The sequence below is a fragment of the Castor canadensis genome, chromosome 8 (genome assembly GCF_047511655.1).
Source record: "Castor canadensis chromosome 8, mCasCan1.hap1v2, whole genome shotgun sequence".
NCBI lineage: Eukaryota > Metazoa > Chordata > Mammalia > Rodentia > Castoridae > Castor > Castor canadensis.
The window spans coordinates 24168759-24187301 of record NC_133393.1 but is presented as its reverse complement, the minus strand read 5'-3'; the positions used below and the strand labels follow the sequence as shown (position 1 = coordinate 24187301).

Below are 18543 nucleotides of genomic sequence, written 5' to 3'. Positions count from 1 at the left end.
TCACTCTAGCTAGGCAGGCGCTCTATCACTTGAGCCACTCCACCAGCCCACACATACATCTTAAGTACTCCCTGATGATATCTGATTCTTTCATTAGACAAGACCATTCTTAAGACACATTTTGGTTCTTCCTGAGATCTATTTGGGAACAGTCCCCTAAAATCCCCACAGTCAGCCTAACCCACATCTTCTAGTACCATCTTGTTAGTTTGCGGACAGCTCTTTAGGTAGATGCTAGCAGCTGGCTCTGTTCCTTGGGTAAGACTTGGCTCCCTCACCAATTGTTCTGGGGTTTGAACTCAGGACCTTGCTTCTTGCTTTTTTTTTTTTTTTTTTGGCAGTACTGGGGTTTGAACTCAGGGTCTACACCTTGAGACCAGCCCTTTTTTTGTGATGGGTTTCTTCAAGATAGGGTCTTGCAAACTATTTGCCAGGGTCTGGCTTCAAACTGCAATCCTCCTGATCTCTGCCTCCTGAGTAGCTAGGAGGCTTTACACTTGCTAGGCAGGCACTCTACCATCTGAGCCATGCCTCCAGCAGAGAATTGATTTTAACACTCTAAAAAACAAATTTGGCAGTACTGTATGTTTGAACCGAGGGCCTCAAACTTGCAAGAGCTCTACGACTTGAGCCATGTCCCCAACCCCCATTGGTCAGTTTTTAACTTTATTCTCAGTATCAATCTTGTGGCCCCAGTTGGAGGACTCCACCTTCGCTGCTCCCTGGAGCTTTCCTCACCCTTATCTCCCTTTTCAGATTAGGACCTAGACCCAAGAGAAAACTTTTCTGACAGTGCAAAGTCTTGAGTCCCAATGATTTCCAGGCTGCAGAATACACCCAGACAAGTAATACCTGAACCTCTTTCTGATTCAGGGGCTCACCTCCCTCAAGTCTCCACACACTTTCTTATATCTCATAGAAGAGAGGCTACAGTCCTGAGGCTTCAGGTCATCAGAATCAACTGGAGGGCTTGAAACAGCTCCACCAGCAGACCTGTTGATTCAGGAGATCTGGGGGTGGAATCTGCCAAGTTGTGTTTTTGACAAGCTCCTAGATGAAGCTTATATTGAGGTCTACTTGGGCAGAGTAACAATGTTACATATGCAAGAAGAGGAGGAGCTTTCCTTTTCTGTGTTCTGAAAATAATTCTAATAACTAGGTGTGTCCTTGGCCAGGAAGAACAGTTTGAGCTTTGAGAGAGAAGTGCTTCTGGAAAGAGGGAAGGAAGGAAGTAGACACAGGCTTCCAGGAAGACGGCAGGGGTCAGAAGACAATGAGCAACTGAATATACTCCATGCCAACAGAAAGACAGAGAGCACTGGCTGACACCAAAGGCTCAAGTCCAGGGGCCAGCCAAAGAATAAACAAAGCAGGATCTGAGGGCCCAAACATGGGCTAGTGGGCATCCAACAGTGGTATCTGGGAACCAGTTAGCAAGAGCTTCCTTCACACCCAGGCTCACAGAGGACTCAGAATGTGTCAGAGTTCCATATCTGGAGCTGAGGTGATGAGCTGAGAGCAGTGCCAAGCCTGGCACAGGCCAGTGTAGAACCACCCAGCTCAGAGTGAGGGGTGAAACTCAGGGCTTCAGCTGGAAAGCTGTACCCCTTGACAACACCCAAGAATGGATCTGTATTTATTCAGCGCAAGAGACAACGCTGCCCTGAAAGTTCCTCTTATCGCAAGTGTTTATTTTAATTTTTCTTAGGAAAATTCCTTTTGAAAGTCCCACCCTCTCCAGATTAAAGTTATATAAATAATATACACACAGAAGAGAGTAGGAGAAACACTTTAAAATGTTAGCAGTGCTTATTTTAGTGTAAAGTAGCCAAGAATTATTTACTTTTCTTTTCTCTAGTTGCCAAATTCTTGTCTCATGGTTAAATTATTTTTACAACAAAAAAAATTTTAACAGAAGAAGAAAAAACAAGCTATAAAACAACCCAAGCTATCTGGCTTGTGGCACAAAATAGTCTTTGCTTTGACCAGAGAGTGAGGCGCAATGGAACTTGGTAGGGGTTTGATGGGATGCAAAGTGGAGCAAGAATGATAGTCAACACCCCTGAGTTATCCTTTCAGTCCTAGTGCTTTCTGAGCTTTTATGCCCAGGAAGTCATTTGTTTGTTCAGAATCTTGGCTGGACTGATAGAAACAAGGATGACATGGCCCACCTCCCATGGTGTTTGTAGAATGATGCAGGAAAACGTGAACTGAACTGTAAGAAGGTCAGATGAGAGCTGAGGAGCAACCATAACCTAAAATCCCAATCCAATCTGCAGAAAGGGAGGTCTCTAATGAGAGGTCATAGGCTTTGTCCCCAAGTGTGCTTCCCAAGTGTTTTAAGAGCAAGTTGGAGAGAGGCAGCGAAAGAATGCTTTGCAATATGCTGATGACATGGAGGTGGGAGAACAAGTTCACATACTCAAAATTATTGCAACAGCCTAGACAGCTTGGCCAAAACCAAAACGATGACATTGGTCAGAGCCAAATGCAAAAGCCTATGTTTAGACTAAAATGTGTGTATAGTTGAATATTGCCCTCCTTCCTTCCTTCCTTCCTTCTTTTTTCCTTGCTTATCTACATTTTCTAAATTTTCTGCACTGGGTCTACATGAATTTTTATAATAAAAGATACTTAAGGAAACTAATATAATCAAAATTCTGACAGTTTGTGTGACTACCAGTTATTGTATAACAACTCTGAGAAAAGTGCCAGTGAATTCAGAGTTAGCCAGTGGGCTCCTCTCTGCTCCTCATTTGGGGGGAGGGGAGAACACATGGCAAAAAGCAGGAGACACAGGAAAGTGAAGAATTCAGAGAATGACAAGTTAGGGGAAAGGGTTGAAGAAACCAGGGAGTTGATGTCTCCAAATACTTGAAAGCCTGTAGTAAAGGATATAAAGAAAGCATAAAGTATACCAACTGCTAGGGAGTGCCCATCTAGGGCCAATGGATGGATGATAGAATGAGGGCAGTTTTGCATTCAGCAACAACAAAAAGAACTGACTAACAGTAGTGCCCAACAGTGGACTGAACAGCTTCAGGAAGTACTAAGCTCACTATCACCAGAGGTGTCCCCACTGCACAGGACCAATGCTTGCTGGAGATGCTGTAGAGGCCTCATGTCCAGTGTGGGGCAGGATAAGAAGGCTTTTACAGCAGCTTCAGCAACCAGTCACCTAGACTCAACCACTGATTAGAAGAACTTCCTGCATGAGGTGCCAGTCCCCCCTCCCCTGAATGCTGCCCATTCTGGGGGCTCCTAGAGCTTGGCATTCCTCTTACCGTGGGGATGAACTGAATTTCATAGGCATCCACTGGGCCAGGAGCACGGGTCCACTCTGTCCGAACTGTTGTTTCCTCCAAGAGGTGCATCCTCATGCCTTCAATGGCTGGCACCTCTGCCAACCAGGAAAATGAGGGAGGGAAAGCTGGTTAGTCCAAGGCAGCCACCTTCACCCCCATCATCACAACTCACCTTTATTCAGGGCCATACTATAGGCCCATCTGGGCTTCCTCTGCTCTCTGCAGGTGGGGAAAAGCAGGCAGAGGCCTGAGCAGGGCCTGGGTCTCCCTCTCCTTCCCCATCTCCAGGAATACAGAATCTCCCTGAATGCAACCAAAGCCACCCTCCCCCAACCTGCTCCTCTGTTATCTGAATGCCCGTCCTGCCTGCCGGCATGCCTCCCCCACAGTTCTGCTCTTCTGACTGACCCCTTCTCCTCCCACCCGCTATGTGATCTCCCTCCACTCTTCCTCTACATTTCTGAGTCCTTAGGCCTCAGGCTCAAGTGTTCCAGTTCCTCCTGTTCTTAGAACCTCTTTCTTTGCCCCAATATATGGAAGGCTGCCCTCTCACCTTCCCCACAGTCCTCCCCAGCATATCCGTCCTGGCAGATGCAACTGCCTTGGCGACACTCTCCCCGGCCACGACAGTCCCCAGGGCATGTCTGGATGGCACAGTCAGGGCCTCGGAAACCCTCAACGCACACACACTGGCCTGCGCGGCACAGTTCACGGGGCCCACAGCCCCCAGGGCAGGCGCTGGCAGGAGGTTCTTCTTGCCCACAGTCCTCACCGCCATAGCCCGCGTGGCACACGCACACTCCCTGCACACAGCGCCCACGACCCCGGCAGTCAGCGGGGCAGGTACGGGTGGCACAGGTGGGGCCAGTGTAGCCCGGGTCGCACACGCAGCGTCCATCTTCACAGCGGCCGCGCCCGTGGCAGTTGGAGGGACAGGTGCGGATGCTGCAGTCTTCGCCCGCATACCCCTCCCAGCAGGTGCACACACCATCCTGACACACGCCGTGCTGGCTGCAGTCGTGTGGACACCGTATCACGCTGCAGTCCTCGCCCGAGTAGCCTTCGTCACACACGCAGCGCCCGTCCACACACTGGCCGCGGCCTCGGCAGGCCCCGGGGCAGCTGTGCGCGCTGCAGTCCTCACCCAAATAGCCTGAGTCGCACACGCACACGCCATCCTCACAGCGGCCGTGTCCGCGACAGTCCCCAGGGCACCGACGGCTCCCACAGTCCTCACCAGTGAACCCTGAATTGCACACGCAGCGGCCATCTACACAGCGCCCACGTCCACGACAGTCGCCAGGGCAGGCCCGCGTGCCACAGTCCCGGCCCGTGTACCCTGGCCAACACACGCAGCGGCCACTCTCGCAGCGACCCCGGCCACGACAGTCCCCTGGACAGCTGCGCACACCACAGTCCTCACCGCTGTAGCCCGCGTTGCACACACACACGCCGTTCTCACAGCGTCCGCGGCCTCTACAGTCGCGCGGGCAGGCGCGGGCGCTGCAGTCAGGCCCGGTGTACCCCGGCCAGCACACGCAGCGGCCGTCCTCGCAGCGCCCCCTTTGGTTGCAGTCGCCAGGGCAGCTGTGCACGCCGCAATCGTCCCCGCTGTAGCCCGCGTCGCAGATGCATTCTCCATCCTCGCAGCGTCCGCGGCCACGGCAGTCGCGCGGGCACGTCCGCGTGCTGCAGTCCTCGCCCGCGTACCCTGGCCAGCACACGCAGCGGCCGTCCACGCAGCGGCCGCCCTCGCCACAGTCCCAGGGACAGCTTCGCACGCCGCAGTCTTCGCCAGCGTAGCCCGGGTCACAGACGCAGCGTCCGTTCTCACAACGCCCCCTCTGGCTGCAGCCCCGGGGACAGCTCCTCATCCCACAGTCCTCACCAGAGTAGCCTGGGTTACACACGCAGCGTCCGTTCTCACAACGCCCCCTCTGGCTGCAACCACGAGGGCAGCTCCTCACCCCACAGTCCTCACCAGTGTAGCCGGGATCGCACACACAGCGACCATCCTCGCAGCGTCCTCTCTGGCTGCAGCTCCGAGGGCAGGAGCGCTGGCTGCAGTCGGGGCCTGAGAAGCCCGCGCGACACACGCACAAGCCCTGCACACAACGCCCGCGGCCTTGGCAATCTCCGGGGCAAGAGGGCCAGCCACAGCTGGGGCCACTGTAGCCCGGGAAGCACACGCAGCGACCTCGGACACAGCGACCCTGATCATTGCAGTCGTCGGGACAAGACCCAGAGATTGAAGGTGGTGAGGAGGGAGGCATCCCAGTCTCTGTGGGGTCGGAGCAGGTGGGTCCACTCCAGCCCGGCTCGCAGGAACAGGCACAGCGGTTCAGGTCAAACACTCCATGGAGACTGCAGAGGCTACGCACATCTGTCTGACCTGGAGCAGAAGGGAGAGGCTAGCCTCAGTCTCTGCAGTGGGGGACTGAGCCCACATAGTGCTCTTCTATAGATAGGGCCCTCACGCAGGGCCAGCCTCTTGTCATAGGGCCCACTGAGCTCCCAGATGCTTAATAAATGTAGCCTCTCAGGACCTTAGCAAATGTTTGTGTTGACATCTAGCCTAATTCTACTCTTTAACTTATACCCTGGGCTGCACCTACCACCCCTAACTTCTAGGAAGTGGTACCTTTTCTAATTCATACCAAGATCTTTGATGCCCACCCCATCCTCTCCGCTTTCCTCTTCTTCTGTGGCCACCTGCTTACCTGTGCCAGCCTGGGCAGCTGCAGGACAACATCCTCCTGTGCAGTGCTCCTTGAGTCCTTTCACCAGCTCTTCCAGGATCTCCAGCCGGACCCTCAGGGCCTGTACCTCTGAAGCAGGGACTGGTGGCTCGGATCCGGGAGGACAGCCACAGCCAGCAGAAGGGGGCAGGTTTATGCGATGGGTGAATACCACTTGCTTTTCCCCTCCTTCTACTGTATGCTCATAAAGCTGAGAAGAGGGGCTTCCGCCTCCTGCCTCCACTGTGCGGCCCCCTGGCTGGGGAGGGGGACGTGGGGCTGGGAGTGTCACATTGGACCGAGGAGAGAAGGGGCCTGCTCTAGCTGTGCCCAGTAGCATCAGGAGGGCCAGACTGGAGGTTAGGGAACATTGGGCTGGCATCATTCAGGAGGCTGTGGGGAAAGAGGTCAAGTGTGAGAGTTGACTCAGAAAGAAGACAAAATTGATCTCCTTCTTCCCCAAGACACACCAACAGTCCCACCACTTACAACTAACCTACTCAACTCGTATGCATGTGAAAATTCCTATTCAGCCCAAACCGGAAGGATAAAGGATATCCTCTCTGGGCAGATCTGGTCTCTATCTCTTTCTGTTGTCATTTGTCTCCCCTTTTTAATTGTCCCCTCCCCCAAACACTGGTCTTTTGTAGTGTTTGCAAAACACTACAAGCTTACAGTAGCCTATGGGTCTTTGCACTGTATGTTCCCTTTGTCTAAAATGCTCTTCACTCAGCTCTTAAAGGCTGGTCCCCTATGCACATATGAATAGTAAAAAAATTAAAATTAAAAAAGTTAAAAAAAAAAAGCTGGTCCCCTCAAGTTCAATCTTTTTTTTTTTTCTGTTGGTACAGGTTTTTTTTTTTCTTTCTTTTATCATTTTTACATTTACTTACATGTGTATACATTGTTTGAGGCACCTCTCCCCTCCTTCTGCCTCCCTCAGGTTCAGATCTTAACTCACAGGTCACTGACCCTGAGAGGTTTTCTTTATGCTGGGTTGGAGCAATCTCCCATGACGCTCTATACAGTGGCCTGCTCATGTTCCTCATGGCATTTACTGCTGCATGAATATCTGTTTGTGTGTTTACTTGGGTTTTTTTTTTTAATTTATCTTTCTCTTACTTCTAGAATGGAGGTTCAGTGTGTACAGGTACCTGCTATATCTTGGCACTGTTTTATTTCTGTATTTGGCACATAAATGTGTTGGATAAACATGCCATCCAACAAGTATGTGTTGAATGAGATTAGGGAAAGAGTATCTAGAGTCAGTCTTTCCCCAAATATCTGGATCGCAGATCCTACAGTCTTCTAGGAATCCATAAGGTATAGATTTTCTTCCTCTTTTTCTTAAGCCCTTACTCTCAACTAGAGAGCTTCCCACAAGCTTTTATGAGCTCAAATATCTCCCATTAAAAACCACAACTCTTCCTCAGGACTATCAAATACCAAACCATATTATAAAGCTGCAAGGATAGACAGATGGAACAGAATATAACCATGCATATGTTGTCACTCAATTAAAGACAGAGATGCCACTACAATTAAAAGGAGAAAAGCTATAATCCTAGCTACTCAGGAAGCAGAGATTGGGAGAATTATGGTTCAGGGCCAGCCCAGGCAAAAAAGCAAGACCCTATCTCTAAAATACCTAACTAAGAAATAAGTGTTGGCAGCGTGGCTCAAGTGGTAGACTGTGTAGCTAGTAAGCATGAGGCTCTGTGTTCAAACCCCAGTACTACAAAAAAAAAAAAAAAAAAAAGCAAGCAAGAAAGAAAGAGGAGAAAGAAAAATTCACACAGGAAAAAATTGGTCTCTATCTTATATTCAGATACTGAAGTTAATGTGAGATGGACCATGGACCTAAAAATTAAAGGAAAAGCCTTTCATCTTATGAAGTGCCTTTCATAAGAGCACCTTATAGAAGAAAGAAGTAGAAACAAACCTTTATGATTTTGGAATAAGCAGACAAGTAGAACACATACAAACCTACCATAAAAGAATTAATATGTTGGACCTCCTTAGAATTGATAACTTCTCTTCCCCCCACCTTTTTCTTTTGTGGTGCTAGGAACAGAACCTGGGGACTCACACATGCTCAGAAAGTGCTCTACCACTGAGCTACACTTCTAGTTCAAGAATTGATAACTTCTGGTCATCAAATGACATCAGTAACAACATAAGAAAGCAAAGGCAAGTCACAGCCTGGTAGAAAATATGTGAGATACACACACACACACACACACACACACACACACACACACACACAATTAAAATCAAAATAAAGAACCCCTACAAAAAAAACAACAAAGAAAAATTTTTAAAAATTTTAAAAATTGGCAAAAGAGCTGGGCATGGTGGCCCACGCCTATAATCCTAGCTACTTGGGAGGCAGAGAAGACAACCCTGGCACAAAGTTAGTAAAACCCCATCTCAATCAATGACTGAATGTGGTGGTGCATGCCTGTCATCCCAGCTATGCAGAGAAGGACCCAGCTATGCAGGGAAGGACAAATAGGAGGATCTTGGACCAGGCTAGCCAGGGTATAAGGCAAGACCATATCTTAAAAATAACTAATATTAAGTGGACTGAAATGTAGCTCAAGTGATAGTGTCTGCCTAGCAAATGGGAGGACCTGAGTTCAACCCCCAATACTGCCAAAACAGCAACAACAAAAAATGGCAAAAGGCTTAAACAGATACTCAGAAAAGAATATATGCAAAGGGTCAATAAATGTAACAAAGTATAGAACACCACTAGTCATCAGGGAAATGCAAATTAAAACCACAATGAGATGCCGCTCAATATCCATCAGAATGGCTACAATTAAATGGATCCTGTTGTTAGATATTGGCAACACTATGAAGCAACTGGAACTCTCATCTGTTGCAAACAGAAGCATAAATTAGTGCAACCACTTTGGAAAACTGTTTGGTAGTTACATACCAAGGCACATAACCTACAACTGAGCAATTCCACTTCTTGGTAAATATCTAACAGAAATGATTGCATCTATCTTCCAAAAGACATGTATAAGAATAATCATGAAATTTTTTGAGACAGGGTCTCACTATGTAGCCCAGGCTGGCCTGGTTGTTCATAAGATGTATTCATATTAGCCCCAAATAGGAACAACTCAAGTGTATATTAATAGTAGATTGGATACACCAGGCATGGTGGCACATACCTATAATCTTAGCACTAAAGAGGTGTGGCCGGAGAATCAAGAGTTCAAGGCCAGCTAGGTTTCAACAGCAAGAGACCCTATCTCAAAAACAACAACAACACAAATTGTAGACTAGATAAATAGTGGCAGAGTCATACAATGGAATATTATACAGCAAGAAAAAATATCCTATTGCTACATGTAATGACATGGATGGACACAATGCTGAGCAAAAGAAATCAGAAATAAAAAAGAACACTCTAAAATTATGCCATAAGAGGTTCAAAAACAGGCAGAGTTAATCTGTGGTTTTAGGAGTCAGGGTAGGATTACTTTTATGTTAGAAACAAACCTTTATGACTTTGGAATAAGCAAACAGTATAAACTGGGAGGAGTCCCAGAGGAGATTTCTGGAAATTTTTTGTATCTTTATCTAGATGGTGGTTAAACAGATGTACATATTAGGAAAGTCATTCACCGGTACACTTAAGATTTGTGTATTTCACTGCCTAAAAGTTAAATCATAAAATTAAAAAAAAAATCTTCCCTGATATTGCAACCTCTCCAACTATCACATATTTTTCACCTCTAATTCGTGGTCATGATTGTCAAAGGATTTATCTGTACTTGCCTCATGCATGCCTCAGTCAACTCCCATCTGGCTTCCCCACCCTTGTCAACAGCCCAAACAACTGGGGGTGTGGCTCAAGTGTGGTAGAGCGCTTGTCTAGCAAGCCCAAGTCCCTGCGTCCAATCCCCAGTTCTGTCCAACACAAAAATAAAACAAAAAGCCCAAACAACTCTCCCTAAGGTCTCTCACACAAAATTGAGGGGACATTTGTCTTCATTTTACTTGACTCTCCCAAAATCACTGGGTAAGTTGACTATATCTTGTACTTCAAAACATTCTATGTCTGTGCTGTCCAATATGGTAGCCAAGAGGGATACATGGGTCTTGAGCACTTGAGATATGGTTAGAGTGACTGAAAAACTGAGTTGTATTCAGTACTTGTTTAAAGCTCCCAAGATGATTACAATGTGCAGCAAAGCTAAGACCTCATACTGCTCTAGTCACCCACCTAGGTATCATTATCCAGACTCATGATTTTAGTTTCCAAAAACCCACCAATTTGTAAAAAACAGCCTACTCATTCTCTTCTTACCTCCGCCTGCCTCCTTGCCATTTCCTCTGAAAGTGGACTGAAGATTGTCCTTCCTACACTTCTTCTTCTCCCAGAGTTCCCTGTTGCAGCTCACAGCTCCATCATTCAAACAGCTTTAGAAGCCAGAGACCTAACATCACATTCAGTGCCACCATAATTCATCTCTTTGTTTCCTTCTCCCCCTTCACCATCATCACAGTCCAAACTACCATCTACCTCTTGCCTCACGACTGCCATCATCTCCTAGCTGGTTCCTCTGCTTCCACACTTGCTCTCCATGGTCTTGTAAAGGCAACTAGGATGTCCCTCATCTCCTTAAAATTCTTCAGGGACTCCTTTCCAATTTCTCTTAGAACACTGACCAACAGCCTTCATCATCTGGCGCCTGCTGACTTTGCCAACCTCATCTCCTATAATATTTTCCTCTCTCTCCACTCCCACCCCACTGGCCTTCTGTAAGTCCATCACACTCTGTGCTTCTTCTTAACCCTAGACTTTTGTATATACTGTTCCCACGCTGTAGAACATACTTTTCTTTGCTCTTGGCTTCCCCATGGTTCAAATCTCAGCCCCACATCACTTCCAAGGAAAGCCTACCCGACCAGGTAGGATGGTAAGGTCCCTTATCATGTAATATCACACATCATATAAATCTCACTTGTAGCATTTATGACAATTAGTGATCATTTATAAACTGATTGAATGGTGGAACTATATTAGTCCCTTAGACTATACCTTCTCAACCTGCTCACTAGACTATAAAGTCTATGGGAGGCAAGTGTATACCTGTTTTTCCTTTTTTTCTTTTTCTTGGCTGCTATATCTTTGTATTTAGCACATGATAAGTGCCTAATAAATATTTATTGACAGTAGCAATGAAAGAAATGTCCACTTTAAGCCCAAGACTAGCATGAAGGCTGGAGTTAAGAACAGGACCAAGGTCAGAGTTAGGACCACGGACAGTGTCTGGGACTGGAAGTTGGTTAGAAACAGTAGCCAGGGTGGAAGAGTCAGAAACCAGGCTGGGATGGATCCTCAGAGCACCAGATGGTGCAAACATTTTAGAAAACTATTTGGCAGAATGTACTCAATTTAGTTAAATTGAACATATGCAGACCTGATGACCTGCAATCCCACTCCTAGGAACATAACCAATATAGCAATACTGCTCCTAACAGCCCCAAACTGGGAACTACCCAAATATCTCACATCGGTAAAATGGATTAAATAAATTATGGTTTACTCACACAATACAATAAAATAAATCAGCCTGGCTCACACCTATAATCCTAGCTTCTCAGGAGGCAGAGATCAGTAGGATCGCCATTTGAAGCCAGCCCTGGGCAAATAGTTAGGACTACCAGAGTGGCTCAGGCAGTAAGAGTGCCTGCCTACCAAGCACAAGGCCCTGGGTTGAAGCCCCAGTAGCACAAAATAAAATTAATTAATTAATTAATACTAAAATAAATAAACAATAAAATAAATGAGAGTGAACTACAGTTAGATGTAATAATTTGGGTGGATCTTAATGAAGTTGAACAAAAGAAGTCAGACATAAAAGAAAACATGCTGGATGATTCTATTTAAATGAAGTTTGAAGAGCGAGGACAGTAATCTATAGTGTTCTAAGTATGGGGTGCTAAGAATATCTTGTTTTGAGCTGGGTGTGATGATTCACATGTGTAATCCCAGCACTTGGGAGGTAGAGGCAGGAGGATTGTGAGTTCAAGGTCAGCCTGAGCTAGCAAGAGCCTGTCTAAAAAAACAAGGGCTGGGAATGTAGCTCAGTGGTAGGGTGATTGTCTAGTATGTCCAAGGTCCTGGGTTTGATCCCCAGCACTGAAAAAAAAAAAGATAAAGAAAAATAATATCTTCTTTTATTTATTTATGGTGCTAGGGACTGAATCAGAGTCTTGCACATGCTAGGCAAATGTCCTACCAAGTTATATCCCCAGATACTTTGTGCTACCGGGGTTTGAACTCAGGGCTCGTGCTTGAGCCAGTCCCCATCTCCAGCACTTAAAAAATAAACAAACAAGCAACTTTATCCTATGGTGGTGCTGGGGAGCAAACGCTTGTTTCTTATCCTGAGTGACTGCTACCAATTGTGTTTGTAGAATTTACCAAAGCAAGGGCTAGGAGGCAAGAGAGAAGACAGGTGTAAGATTGGAGAGAGTGCTCTGGTGAATAAGGGAGTGTGGAGGGGTGGGGCAGCTTTCAGTTCAGGTAAGAATCACAGAGGGATGTTGGCAGATGCCCAGCTCTTCCAGACCAGAGAGGCTGGAGATAGCAGAAGGGCAGGGTGAGTGGTGGAAATGCTGACTGGTGTGGAGGTGTTGTCACTGGTGAGGTGGGTGGGCTATGACACTCCTCCCACAACATACACATTTCCCAGCTTTCTCTGGGTCAGAGAAAAAGGAGTTTTCAGGGCTACCAGTCACTTCCCCATCAGCCATTAAAAGAAGAGGAGAACTGGGCAATAGGCTATTTCCCCATGAAGAGGCATCCCCCCCACCCCAATGCAGAAAGCCAGGCAGATAGGCCTGAATGCTCCTCCAGGTGCCCCTGCCTTTCCCTCACCTGAGGGTAAAGCTTCCGATAAGAGGTGGGCTCTGGCCTACCTTACCTGTTGTCACTGAGTCTAAGGCCCTTCAAATCACTCCCACATCAACTAGGGGGTGCAAATATGTGACACATACAACTATACTCACTTGTGCTCATCCATAAATATAAACAGGAACACACACATGCATAAGTACACTTTACGGGTGTACATGTACACACAGACAGACAGACAGATACACACACACACACACACACACACACACACACCCTCCTCATAGTTCTTCCATACCTAGTCATTGAGTGATGTCTAAGAAAGCTGATTTTGAGGGCTGGGGATGTAGCTCAGTGGTTAAGTGTTTGTCTAGCATATATAAAGTCCTGCATTTGATCCCTAGGACCACAAAAAAAAAAAAGAAAAGAAAAGAAAAGAAAGAAAACTGATTTTGTTGGCTCAGGGGGCAGTTGGGTGAGTCACAGAACTAAGCTGAGTGTAGGGAGCCAAAGAGGAGACCCTTCTCAATGGGGAACAGCCATCCCTGCAGACTGCCCCACATGCCTCTGGAAGTTGTCCAGTCTTTTCCTAGCAACTGGATCCTGACTCTTTCCTCATGTGGTGGTGGGCAGGGGTCTCTGCAGTAGGAAGTAGTACAGAGAACCCATTGGCTGTTCTAGAAGAGAGGTGTGGCCTGCATAGGACTGAGAACCTACTTCTCAGTCCCCTCCCCTGCCCTGTCACCACCACTCTTCCAGGTTCCCCCTCCCAACTCTTGGGAAATTTTAGCCCTTCTCTTAGCACTGGGCAAGCAGAGAATTTGGGTGTCTCTCATGTTTCCCTCTATACCTCTCTTAAGTGTGTTTGTGGCCTCACCCTCTTGACACCCTTCCCATAGCTAGAGAACTGGCAGGGGTTGGGGCATCTTCCCAAACTGTGACTCAGCATCCCTGGTATTCAGTATTGTAGCCAATTATGACACTTTGCTCATCGGGGACTGTAGGTCCCATGGGGTGGGGAGGGGGTGAGGCTCCATGAGGGATGTTCCAGACATGGGGGGCCCTGGCCCTACCCCAATGCCTCCCTCTGCCCCTCCTGCCACACCTCCAGCTGAATCTGGTAATGAAGGGTGAAGACAGACAGATTCTAGGGCTGAGAGAAAACATAGAGCACTGGATTTGAACAAGTAGAAAGAGGGTGCCACTGAGGGAGAGTTGGGGGATCCAGATGCCCCTTATTCTGGGGAGGGAACTGATGGGCCATGGAGATAGAAAAACTAAGAAAAAGGATTTCCGGACCCCCAGTGGGAAGGTCAGGGGGACAGCAGAGAGAACAAGGCGGGTTCTGGTCCTGCAGCAAGTGGCCAGGATTTGAGAGGAAGTAAGCTTGATAAATTGAGGTGCTAGATCCACAGGGATTGGAGCCAGGGTCAGGAAAAGAGGGGAAGGCTGGAGGTCCGGGAAGCAGGGTGGGGCAGAAGGCAGCTGCGGTGTTTCCGAGTTGCTTCCCAGTAGTTCCCCTCAGTTCCAATTCCAGTTGTTTCTAAGCCATTAAATTCTTTCCAGGCAAGATAAGAGGCCCACCCGCCCCACCCGCCCCTCCCGCCCCTCCCGGGGTGTGTCACGTGTATTGGGGTTGAGTGGGAAGGTTCAGAGGGACAGATGCAGGGGGAGCCTGGAAGGGGGACGCAGTGAAGACCAAGCTCTGTGCCCTCCAGGGTCGTCACTCAGTCACCGCAGCCCCACTGAACTGTGAGTCATGGGTGCAGCGCTCTTGGCCAAGAACAAGTTTTGGGATCATCTGTAGGCTCTGTGCCCTTCCCAGATCTGAAAGTCCTCTCTCTGCCCCATTTAAGCATTTCTTAAAGGCTTGAGACTCCCCAGACCTCCCTCCTAAGCCCTGTAACTCCTGTGCTGTCACCTGAGGAGTTCCCATCTGGATCCCCAAAGCAGCTAACTGGTTTCTCCCAGAGCCTGGGCTCAACTGCTCCAGCCCCAGCACTCTGATTCTACCTGCACTTTTCTCCTGAGGCCCATTTGGCTGTCAGCTCAGCCTAGCTTTGTCCTTCCTGCACCCCAAGCACCTCCCAATAACCGCTCCACCCTTGTGCCACTACCTGACTCCTGGGAGTCCCTTGATTTGTTCCCAGCCTCTCTCAGGTGCCTGCATCATGTCCAAATCCTGGCACACACCTCCAACAACTATACTGCCCTATCCTCCTAGATACACCTCCACAATGAATTTGGTCCCAATGTGGGCTTCTATTTCCTCTGTCTGGAGCAGAAAGTCCCTGTGCTGGGAGGCACTCCTTGGAGCTCTCCTACCATACCTTTGCCCCAAGTGTGCAGAACAGGAGAAAAATCCCTTGCTCTCACTCCTCCATCTGGGTATCCCAGAGCTCTGTTACTTACCTGGGTAATGGAGTGGTTGCTGTGCCTCTGCACCTGCTCCGTCCCAACCTGAGAAGGGGATGTTTCAGGGCAGGGCAGGGTAGGCTCTCTTTGGCAGCCCTGGACTCCCTGGAGGACCACTTGCTTGTTGCTTACAGCAGAGGCTCTCTGAGCCACTACCAGAACTGTCGGCAGTGACAGAGAGAAGGAGGGAGCCTGCAGTGAGCAGGGGGGGAGGAGAAAGGGAGGACCAGCATGAGGTCAGGGAGGGGAGCGGAGATAGGGCAGGTCCTCTCATTCCTCCTAGACCCTCCCACATGCTACCTCTCCTTTCCTCCCGCCATCACTCTGGTCCCCTTCCCTCAGAGTCCCCCCATATCCTCACCTCACCCCCTCTATCTGTCATCTTACCACACAAGTCCTTTCCCCCATCCCATTTTTAACCCTCCCCACACTAGTTTTTGCCCAAATTTGACATTCCCCATTCTTCCCGCTATTTCTTTTCCCCATCATTTTCCCCCCTTGTGGTCCCTTCTCTTTGATCCATTTTCTCCTCTGCCAACACCATTCCTCAAGTCCAGCCCCTCTCCCCCTCTCATCCCCAAGCTCCCCTTCTACCTTTTCTCAGCCTTAGTTCCAGCTTAGGTGTCTCCAGCTTAGATATCTGCTCTCACCTCATTGTTGCTCAGCACCAACTCCTTTATCCCCCCACCCCACCCCCAATTTGCCCCAGTGGTGCGGTGCAGTGTGGTGCAGGGAACAGAGGTAGGGTGGGAGGCAGGGCAACCTCCCCAAGTCTAAACCACTCCTACATGAGACCATCTTGGGGCTCCACGTTGCCCCCCACCTGCCCTTCCCACTGGTCCCACCTGCACTCACCCTCCTCCCCTCCTATCCTCACTTGCAATGTCTTGAGCTGCCTTTCTCTGTTCTGCCCAGTTCCCCTCCTGTTCTCAACTTGGGATTGCTGCCCCCTTTTCATTCTCCCACTTCAGCAAATTCCTACAGAAATAGCGGGTGAGACTTGTGCACTGGCTGGTCAAGGGCTTGGCTGAACACCAAGACATATGACTTGGGAAGGAAGCAGGGGTTGAGGGGAGTCAGGGAAGGAAAGCCTGAAGGTTGGGAGGAAGGTATAAGGATAATTAAAGAGCTAGAGGCAGGAGGCAAATACAGGGGTAGGACACACAAATGGAGAGGCAAATGTTGCAAAAAGCAGAAGGGGGCTAATGCCTTGGGGAGCAGGGTAGGGAAACAGGGATAGGAGAAAAAGGCTACCTTGGCCTCGGGCAAAGATAGAAAGACTGACAGCCAGAGACCGGCAGATACACCCTACAGAAGTCTGCTAGGCATTTCTCTGACCTCATTTAGCGAAGTTCTTCCCTGACAAAAAGCTGAAAAGAGAACTTGTGCCACAGAGGAAAAATATCCCCGCAGAAGAAGAACCCACCCCATGCTCCACATTGAAGACTTCTCTCTACCCCAGTGCAAACCTCGTCATTGAGGTGTACCTTGGCCAAGTCAGTGATGGTGAAGGGACTTCTGATGCCACGAATGGGTTGAGGCACAGGTGTCTGCACCCCAGGTCAGATCTCCTCAGCCACAGGTGTGCCTGGTTCAGAGAGTGCTGGCACAAAATGTGGCTGTGGCCACTGCCCAGATAGCCATGTGGCTGAAGGAGAAGCACACATGAGCTATCGCATGGGTGTCCCCGTGTGTCCGTGTGTCTGGGTGTGTGTGTGTGTGTGTGTGTGTGTGTGTGTGGCTGTTTTTTTTCCTGGCTTTGATGGAGAAAATGAAGTCAGCATCTTGGATAGAGCTGGGCTCTGCTTCCTTCCTCTGCCTTGGCCTAAAGCCCACAGAACCAGGAGTAGGTAACAGCTTTCCTCAGATCTCCCAGCAGGCAGTTAGGGGTGGGAGGGAAGTAGATGAAAGGGTGAGAGGGGGGTCTCGAAACAGTGTGACATGGGAGACTAGATTGAGCAGTATGGATTGTCTCTGGTACCCTCAGATTTCAGATGTTTCATGGTCATATCCACTTCTTCCCTTAGGTAGGCCATGTATCTTGTTTTACTATTTAGGAAGTAGGGTCACCATACTTACATTTGGCCCAGCAAGTGGCCTGGAAACTCTGGAGAGAAGCCAGAGCCAGGATGGCCCAGGGGAAAGGATGCTGGGGTCTCATACAGGAATGTGAGGTTCCAGATGTCTATGAGCTTATATGCCATTTGGGGAAGCCACCAGAAGGTTGAAAGTTTCAGGTTCTGAAATAATCATTGTCTAAAATTGATTCACCTCTTGGATTTCAGGCTCTCAAAAGGGCTCATGTCTTATACGTTTGTGAAAAGTAGGTACCCAACGAATGCTTGTCAACACTAAATTGTGAATAGACTAGGAGAAAAAGTTGGGAAAAAAGAGCTTGGCAGTGAACCGCAGGTGTAAAGGCAGGAAGACCCAGGGGTCAGCGCTGAGATAGGCTTCACTAAGGTGCCTTTGGATGGTGGGGGTAAAGGTCACAGTATTGTCTAGTGCTGTAGGTGTGCTCTGGCTGTTCTCAGGATCCTTAGGCCAGGTATCTTCAGCTCCAAACCTACATCCTTGAATGATCCTCCAAGTTCCTGTTCTGACCTCAGGAGGTTATGGGATAAAAGATATAGAAATGAAGGGGAAATAGAAGAGAAAAAGACGAAAAGGAAGGGCAATCGAGGGCAAGGACCTGAAGGAGAGAGAGAGGAATGAGGAAAAGAGGCCAGAGGCTATGATCCAAGGAAGCAGTCCCAGAGAGAGGAAAGATAGGAAACATTTGTACTGGGCTTCCGTTTACAAAGTTCCCTACACAGCTCAAGCATTTTATTAATCCCTCTTTGTGACTAACAAAACGGAGGCTCGTGGATATTGCATGGCTTGTCCTAGGGGCTTTGCCATCAGTGGTGGAGGTGGGTCTCACCAGGTTTCTGATTTCAAAAGTCTGTATCTTCTCCCCTCCCCTTCCCCCAACAGCTTTGGGAAAGGAAAAGATTTAAGACAGGACAGAAACAAATGAAGTGTTGTTTTTTTTTTTTTTTTTTTGCAGTACTGGGGTCTGAATTCAGGGCCTCACACTTGCTAGACAGGCGCTCTACCACTTTAGCCACTCTGCCAGCCCTTTTTTGTATTGACTTTTTTCAAGATAGGGTGTCTCAAAACTATTTGCCCAGGCTGGCTTCGAACCATGATCCTGATCTCT

The 18543-nt window shown here is 48.5% G+C and overlaps 1 protein-coding gene across 7 annotated transcripts in view; it reads right to left on the bottom strand.

Moving 5' to 3' along the window:
• Tnxb (tenascin XB) overlaps positions 1-17053 on the bottom strand; it is a 64876-nt gene extending 47823 nt beyond the window's left edge. For 5 of the 7 annotated variants that reach the window (XM_074082503.1, XM_074082505.1, XM_074082507.1 and 2 more), the window contains exons 1-5: positions 16829-17053; positions 15339-15533; positions 6026-6436; positions 3859-5697; positions 3285-3400 (exon numbers count right to left, since the gene is read on the bottom strand). In XM_074082503.1, the coding sequence (XP_073938604.1) occupies positions 3285-3400; positions 3859-5697; positions 6026-6428 (2358 nt within the window). In that variant the 5' untranslated portion in view covers positions 6429-6436; positions 15339-15533; positions 16829-17053. The remainder of the gene's footprint in view (positions 1-3284; positions 3401-3858; positions 5698-6025; positions 6437-15338; positions 15534-16828) is intronic. The other 2 variants (XM_074082509.1, XM_074082504.1) reach the window with 2 other exon arrangements.
• Between the last annotated feature and the right edge of the window lie 1490 nt (positions 17054-18543).